General features: G+C 42.2%; 1 protein-coding gene across 2 annotated transcripts in view; it reads right to left on the bottom strand.

The window, feature by feature from the left end:
* The window catches only part of PGM2 (phosphoglucomutase 2), a 36,259-nt gene that overhangs the window by 6,358 nt on the left and 21,216 nt on the right, over positions 1-8,685 (bottom strand). For both annotated transcript variants that reach the window (XM_012812643.2, XM_023507994.1), the window contains exons 9-13: positions 8,344-8,524; positions 8,161-8,254; positions 6,230-6,359; positions 5,150-5,339; positions 2,946-3,079 (exon numbers count right to left, since the gene is read on the bottom strand). In XM_012812643.2, the coding sequence (XP_012668097.1) occupies positions 2,946-3,079; positions 5,150-5,339; positions 6,230-6,359; positions 8,161-8,254; positions 8,344-8,524 (729 nt within the window). The remainder of the gene's footprint in view (positions 1-2,945; positions 3,080-5,149; positions 5,340-6,229; positions 6,360-8,160; positions 8,255-8,343; positions 8,525-8,685) is intronic.

The following is an 8,685-nucleotide window of genomic DNA, read 5'->3' as shown; positions in this document are numbered from 1 at the left end:
CCTCCCAAGTAGCTGGGACCACAGGCACCCGCCACAACGCCCGGCTATTTTTTGGTTGCAGCCGTCATTGTTGTTTGGCGGGCCAGGATGGATTTAAACGTGCCACCTTAGGTGTATGTGGCTGGCGCCAGAGCCACTTGAGCCACAGGCGCTGAGCCTCAGGGCACATTATTTGGGTGTGGAATGCTGTTTCCCTCAGGATAAACTCCTGGCCTGGTGAGTGTCCTATGTCCAGGTTTAGTTTTGGCTTGCTCTGTGTTTCCTTCTTTGCTCTCAGCAGTCATCTCTCCTTGCCTAACTGTTAGTTCTTTCCCTCTTCCTCTAATTTGCTCCACTTAATCAGCTACTAGTTTAGCAGTTCCTCTACATTTATAACCAGATAATTCAAAATTCGGTTCACAAGTCTGGAAAAACTTTGCTTTCATTTAAAATAATTTATTTTAGAGATGAGGTCTCACTGTGTCATCCAGGCTGGAGTTCAGAGGTATGATCATAGCTTATTGCAACCTCAAATGGCTGGGCTCAGGCAATCCTCCCACCTTAGCCTCCCAAATAGCTAAGACTACACTACCATGCCTGGCTGATTTTTTAAATTATTATTCTTTTTTTTAAGACATGTAGTATCTCTATATTGCCCAGGTTGTCTCAAACTCCTGGGCTCAAAATTCTCCCATCTCAGACTCCCAAAGTGCTAGAGTTAAAGGCATGAGCCACTGCTCCTGGCCTGGAAAATCTTCTCTATGAGCAAAGCTTTTGTCTTTCTATGTTGTCACAATTACCTAGACTGGAGCTGTCTGTTGCAGCAACCATTAGCCACTACCGAGTACTTGAAGTGTGGCTAGTGGTACTGAGGAAATAAATTTTAAATTGTGTTAATGTTTAGTTCATTAAAATTCAAATTTTAAAAACTGACACTTGATTCAGTTATTGGGAAACTTAAGTGTTAAGTGTTTGGAACACCTTGGGTAACAAAACCTTTTTTCTACTCAAAATTTTATAAACTCTAAATACAGTCAAGTATTTCTAATAAAAATTTAGCATTCAAACTGAGAAATCCTGTAAGTATAAAATATGAAATGGATCTGGGGGGACTTAGAAGTCTGTTTGTTTTTCTGTGGAAAACAAAGAATTTTTTTTTTTTTTTTTTGAGACAGAGCCTCAAGCTGTCCTCATGGGTAGAGTGCTGTGGCAACGCAGCTCACAGCAACCTCCAACTCCTGGGCTCAAGTGAGTCTCCTGCCTTCACCTCCCAAGTAGCTGGGACCACAGGTGCCCGCCACAACGCCCAGCTATTTTTTGGTTGCAGCCATCATTGTTGTTTGGTAGGCCTGGGCTGGATTCGAACCCACCACCTTAGGTTTATGTGGCTGGCGCCTTAGCCACTTGAGCCACAGGCGCCAAGCCAACAAAGAATTAAAATACCTCATTAATAATCTTTTACCTTGGCTTGGCGCCATAGCACAGTGGTTATGGCACCAGCCACATACACTAATGTTGGGGGGTTCAAACCTGGCCCACACCAGCTAAACAACAATGACAACTGCAATAAAAAAAAATAGCAGGGTGTTGTGATAGGTACCTGTAGTCCTAGCTACTTGGCAGGCTGAGGCAAGAGAATCTCTTAAGCCCAAGAGTTTGAGGTTGCTGTGAGCTGTGACGCCACAGCACTCTACCAAAGGTGACATAGTGAGACTGTCAAAAAAATAATAATAACAATAAAAATAATCTTTTACACGGTTACATGTAATATTTTAGATAAACTAGGTTAATAATATATATTATTGAAACTAATTTCACCTGTTTCTTTTCACTCTTAAACTATGACAAGTAGAAAATTTTGTGGCTTCCATTTTCTCTTGGACAGCACTGATTTAATTCACCTTTAAAAACAATTCTTTTTCTGATTTCCACCTGTATTCTGAATAGGGAAGTGTTGATTAACTGAGCATTAGATATTTTCAGACAGGGGTGCAATGTCATATTTACAGGTGCTAAGTATATGGACTGAGGCTGTGAAAGTTTAAAATGTTAAGGTTGCTGGAGAGTGACCAACTCGAACTCTTTTTTTTTAGAGACAGAGTATCACTTTCTCGCCCTCAGTAGAGTGCTAGGGCATCACAGCTCACAGCAACCTCCAACTCCTTTAGGCAATTCTCTTGCCTCAGCCACCCAAGTAGCTGGAACTACAGGCGCCCACCACAATACCCAGCTATTTTTTTGTTGCAGTTTGGCCAGGGCTGAGTTCAAACTTGCCACCCTCGGTATATAGGGCCGACACCCTACCCACTGAGCCACAGGCACCACCCCCAACTCAGACTCTTTTTTTTGTTTGTTTAATTTAATTTAATTTAATTAATTAATTTGCAGTTTTTGGTCGGGGCTGGGTTTGAACCCACCACCTCCAGTATGTGGGGCCGGCACTCTACCCACTGGGCCACAGGTGCCACCCCCAACTCAGACTCTTTACCAAGGTCACAGAAATGTGACTTGAAGCTCCTAGCCCATGGCTCTTTGGCAGCAAGGATTGTTTCCAATGAGATCCCTTATACTCCCTGGGACTTCACACAGCCTTTTTACAATGGGGGCTCAAAGATACTTGCTGAATGCATGTGGAATGGATTTTAATTTACTTTATTAGAGACACAGAAAGCCTGCAGTTTGAGAAAAAGAGAAAACCTCACTGATGCTAGCCACCAGTGAAAAGTATTACTCTTACTAAACTTAGGAATTTCAAAGAAAGTTAGGACAGAAGTAATGAAGAAGTAAGCCCTCTTACCACTGTACGCTCACAGCAGCTGTTAACACTACAGTATTGTCACAGGTTCTGAAACAGTATTTCTAATTAAACTATATAGTGGAAAGATGAAACATTTTACTTAGCATTTGAATAACCAGTTAGAACATTTGAGGAATACAAATCAGGCCAGCTGCCACCCATGTCATACCTGTTTCCAGGAGGGGCACACAGTTCCGCATAGTATTTGATTTTGGGCTCTGTCCCGCTGGTTCGCATGGTGGCCACACCTCCATTAGCAAAGGTAAAGGTGATCATCTGGCTGCTTTTACTAGTAGGAAGAACCTAGGAATTTATACATATTATAAATTTAAACAGTAACATATAGTCTTCTGGCCTAACCAATATTTTCCCCTGGCATAAAAGGGAAAACAAATGCCAAACAAATATATTGGTTAGAAAAGAAGAACATTTTTTGGGAAATCAGAAAATCATATGTACTCCATATGAATGAAATACCAAATGATAATAACCATTTATGAAAATGTGGTAAATGAGCCAAATGAAATACTATTCAGCCTTAAAGAAGGTGCAATCCTATCATTTATGACACCACAGATAAACCAAGAGGACATTAAGGCAAGTGATTAAGCCAAGCACAGAAAAGCAAATACCACATGATTTAATCATACATTGTGGAATATAAAAAAGAATGGTGGTTAGCAGGGGCTCCGGGTTGGGGGACGAGGTGGTGGGGGGAGAAACTGGGGAGATGTTGGTTAAAGGATACAAAGTTTCAGTTTGATAAATTAGGAGGAATAAGTTCAAGAGGTCTATTGTACTACACAGTAACATAGTTAATAACAATGTATCATACACTTAAACATTGCTGGGAGGGTAGATTCTAAGTGGTTTTTTTTGCTACACATTGGAAGCATAAGAGTTTTCTTGCACAACACGTTAAATACACAAACACTAAAGAAAGCTGATAAACAAAGAAAAAAGGTCCACGCATACTTTTTACAACATTGGACACTACAGATAAACAAAATAGGCTTCAAATAACCTACGTGTGGCCTTAAGGACCACAAGTTGGACACTCCTGGGGTAAAACTAACTAGAAAGCAAACAGGTTCTCTCTTTTTCTGGGGGTGGGGGATGGGGGACAGTCTCTGCAGCCCTGGGTAGAGTGCCGTGGCCTCATACTTACAGCAACCTACAACTCTTGGGTTCAAGCGATCCTCTTGCCTCAGCCTCCCAAGTAGCTGGACTATAGGCTCCCAACACAATGCTCCGCTAGTTTTTCTATTTTTGGTAGAGACTGGGTCTTGCTCTAGCTCATGCTGGTCTCAAACTCCTAAGCTCAAGGGATCCACCTTCAGCCTCCCAGAGTGCTGTGATTACAGGAGTGAGCCACCCAATAGGTTCTCAAAGTGAGGACCAGCTGTAGCAGCAGCACTTGGGAACTTGTCAGAAATGCAAATGCTTGGCACCCACCCAGCCCTGCTCAATCAGAATCTCCTGGGCTGGGTGCCAGCCGTCTGCTGGAACCAGCTTCTAGGTGACATGCTCACTCCACGGTGAGAACTGCTGACATGGAGAAAAAGCTGGACTCTGTGTCAAAAAACCCAGATTCTTTTTGGACCATCACCAGCATGCTGTGGGAACACAGACAGACAAGTTCTGCACTTCTGTGTACTAATTTCCCAAGGTGTTAAATGACAGTGTTGGCTTAGATAACTAGTAACATCTCTTTTAGTTCCTGCCCACGATTTTTAACTTTCCATGCACATACACACACACACACATACATACATACATACATATATGTATATATATATATATATATTTTTTTTTTTTCCCTTTTTTGACATAGGGTCTTACTCGGTTGTTCTGGGTAGATTACTATGACTATATAGCCTACAGCAACCTCAAATTCTTGGGCTCAGTAGGTCTTCTTGCCTCAGCCTCCCGAGTAGCTGGGACTACAGGCACCTGCCACCATGTCTGGCTAGCTTTTCTATTTTTAGTAGAGATGGGCTCTTGCTTAAGCTGGTCTTAAACTCCTGAGCTCAAGTGAGATCAACCCACCTTGGCCTCCCAGAGTGTAGGAATTACAGGTCTGAGCCCCCACACCTGGCCCTTCCATGGATTTCTTTCTCTTCTTTTTTTTTGAAGTTTTTGGCTGGGGCCAGGCTTGAACCCGCCACCTGCGGTATATGGGGCCAGCGCCCTACTACTTTGAGCCATAGACGCCTCCCACCTTCTATGTGTTTATAGCTTATTTATCATCATGCCTAAGTGCCTAAAATCTGCTTCAAGTAATTAGACAATTAAATAAGTCAACTTATTCAAATTATTTTTAAAAAGGGCAACAGAAAAAGAGCTCAGCTGAAAAGAATAAACATTACTTACAGCTTTTTTATCAGGCTGGCTGTCATCATAGCCAGTGGTAAGGTCCCTGATGGCAGAAATACCAAATTTGCCACAAGTTTTTGGATAATTGTTTTTTCCGTCATAGTTTCTGAGGTTATCAAATAATTTTTTAATGATGTCTTGATCATGGCAGATAAAATAGGAAGCTTTGGTAATATGGTAGCCATACCTATTTAAAAAAAAACACAAATTTGTGCAGCATTAGGAAAAAATAATTCCAGAGAATGAACCCAGGACATGTGTATTGACCAGTGTATTCTAAAATAAATGAAACAAATAATCATAACTTCAAAGGAATAAGTCAGCATCAAAAAAAGAGGTCCAACAATCTACGCCTGGTTCACAAAATGATAGCCCAGACTTGTGCCTGCATTTGTAAATTAAAGTTTTACTGGAACACAGCCCCATCACACTTACTGATTTTTTTTTTTTTTTTTTTTTTTTTTGAGACAGAGCCTCAAGCTGTCCCCTGGGTAGAGTGCCATGGCTTCACTGCTCACAGCAACCTCCAACTCCTGGGCTCAAGCGAGTCTCCTGCCTCTGCCTCCCAAGTAGCTGGGACTACAGGCTCCCGCCACAACGCCCGGCTATTTTTTGGTTGCAGCTATCATTGTTGTTTGGCGGGCCCGGGCTGGATTTGAACCCACCACCTTGGGTGTATGTGGCTGGCGTCTTAGCCACTTGAGCCACAGGAGCTGAGCCACACTTACTGATTTTTGTAGTCTCTGGAGGCGTTTGTGTTACACAGGCAAGTCTAAGTGACGCTACAAAGACTGAGTAGATACATTACAAATACACTGCATTTTTTTCATATTAAACACTTAAAATCACATTCTTCAATTAGTCATTTCTGCAACTAATATTCCCACTTGTTAAGAATTAATGCAACTGCAAATGGTAATCACTATTAAGTAGTGATTAGAAGGAAGGGGTGATCTCTTAGTCTTCAAAAGAAACAAAATTCATCACCAAAGTAAAAGCATATTAGTACCTTATGCACAAGAACATAATAAAACATTTAAAAATATCCCTTCAATCAAAGAGTCAATAGCAACTTACTCCATATAGATGGCCTTCAGCTGCTGAGACAAAGACAAATTCTTGGTTGCTAGAAAGCTGGCCAACTCCGCGCTGATGACAGCGGCGCTGACTCCATCTTTGTCCAGAACGAAAGGGCAGCACATATACCCTGCAAAACACGTCACACATACACCCTCAAGACAGGCATCCTGTACTAACATCCTGTGTCTAACACCTGCGTGGGCATCCTGGCTGCTGTGGATCAGAGGTGTACTCTGTTGAGTGTATGCAGGCTTCTCCTCTGTCATCTTATGCTGAAGAATTTAGCCTAGGGCCTACTATGTACTTGTAAAAGGCCTTCAAGAAATATTTGTTGAACTTGCAAAAAAGGTTTTCGCTCCGGGCCAAATGGGACTCATTCACTAGATTTCCTTCAAGTCTCTCCAGCTCACATGCGATTCTTTCCAGTTGTTCTATTCAATATACTGTATAACTCATCACTGAATCCCAACAGTCCTCATTAGCGACACTGTTCATCTCCACACCTGGCCTACACTTGTGCAGTTACTTCTGGGTCTACAGAAGCTGCTGTGGGCTAAGGTCAGTTGCATTCATTTCTTCCAGAGTCACTGAATAACAGATATGCAATTAATATTTGATAAACAAATGTAAGAAAATCTTTTTTTAAAAAACTAGAAAGTGGTGGCCATTCTCCCTTGCTTTCTTTTGAGATGCCATGCCATTCTCTCATTCCTTTTCTCTCTCCCCACCCCCATTTTCCCCTCTCTCCAAGAAAAAATGCTAAAAAGCTACAGAAAGACAAATCTGACAACCAAAAGCGAACTGAGCTGGTATACTTTACCCAATGAGTTAAATCAGGTGTGCTGCAGGGAATATGCAGATAAATATAAGTTAACTTAATGCATATTAGTTTTTACTAAATTAATAGCTAAAAAAACTCATGGCACAAACATGAATTTCAAATTTCTGTAGCTAGGTTTCCTTTCTGCTCATTTATGTCAACAGTTTTAGACAAGAGTTTTTCAGTCACGCTGCCTCGATTGGTGTTACTATCATTTGGGCAAAGGATTCTTATGTTAATGGCTTGATTATTTGCAGGATATTCTTTTTTAATAATTTTATTATTTCTTTATTTTATTTTATTTTTCTGAGACAAAGCCTCAAGCTGTCACCCTGGGTAGAGTGCTGTGGCATCACAGCTCATAGCAACTCCTAGGCTTAAGTGATTCTCTTGCCTCAGCCTCCCAAGTAGCTGAGACTACAGGCACCCACCACAATGCCTGGCTATTTTTTGGTTATAGTTGTCATTGTTGTTTGGTGGGCCCGGGCTGGATTCAAACTCGCCAGCTCAGGTGTATGTGGCTGGCAACTTAGCTGCTTGAGCTAAAGGTGCTGAGCCTTATTTCTTTATTTTTATTTATTGTTTTGGATTCATTGAGGGTACAAAGAATTAGGTCACCCTGGCTCAGCACCTGTGGCTCAAGTGGCTAAGGCACCAGCCACATACACCTAAGGTGGCGGGTTCGATTCCAGCCTGGGCCCACCAAACAACAATCATGGCTGCAACCAAAAAATAGCCAGGCATTGTGGTGGGTACCTGTGGTCCCAGCTACTTGGGAGGCTGAGGCAGGAGACTCGCTTGAGCCCAGGAGTTGGAGGTTGCTGTGAACTACGATGCCACTGCACTCTACCCAGAGGGACAGCTTGAGGCTCTGTCTCAAAAAAAAGAATTAGGTCACCCTGTTTGCATTTGTCAGGTGAAGTCCTTTTTATAATTGTGTCCCAAGACATTACCTTTTCCTGAAAAAGAAATCTGAGATGCCAGTTTGTAAGCAAAGTAAATTGAGTGTTCCTGTTACACTGTGGATCTTCTAAACTGAAATCCAAACCTTTTTCTCATTTACGTACACTCTGCATATTAACAGATGTTATGATCCTCATTTTCTTACCTATAGCTTCTTCAAAGGCAAATAAGACGGTTTTCCCCTGGTCTATTAGCTGTTTGGCTCTGTTTCCCATCCACTTAAAGCCAGTTAATGTTTCCTGAGGAATAATCCAAAAGAATTAAGCAATGCCTTACACCTTCTACAGAGCAAATGAATGGAAAATGAGCAAGGCCACGAACACCTCACCTCAAAGTGAAAACCCTCCTTTAAGGCGATGGCCCGCAGGATTTTGGAGGAGACAGTGCTGGATAACATGTATGTGTCTTTGAGGGCACTGCGGTCCTGGTTCTTTTCTTTCCAGGAAGTAAAGAGCCACCAACCCAGGAGGGCCCCCAACTCATTGCCAGAAAACACTCTCCATTCATTGCTGAAAGAAAAAAAAGAAAAACATCCAACTGTTCATTTCTGTGATCTTAAGAAAGATACTAGGCTCGACGCCTATAGCTCAACCGGCTAAGGCGCCAGCCACGTACACCTAAGGTGGCGGGTTCGAATCCCCAGCCCGGACCCGCCAAACAACAATGACGG

The sequence above is a fragment of the Otolemur garnettii genome, unplaced genomic scaffold (genome assembly GCF_000181295.1).
Source record: "Otolemur garnettii isolate 467f Iridium unplaced genomic scaffold, OtoGar3 scaffold00214, whole genome shotgun sequence".
Taxonomy (NCBI): domain Eukaryota; kingdom Metazoa; phylum Chordata; class Mammalia; order Primates; family Galagidae; genus Otolemur; species Otolemur garnettii.
Note: the sequence above shows the minus strand (reverse complement) of the source record. Positions and strands in the feature narration are given on the sequence as shown.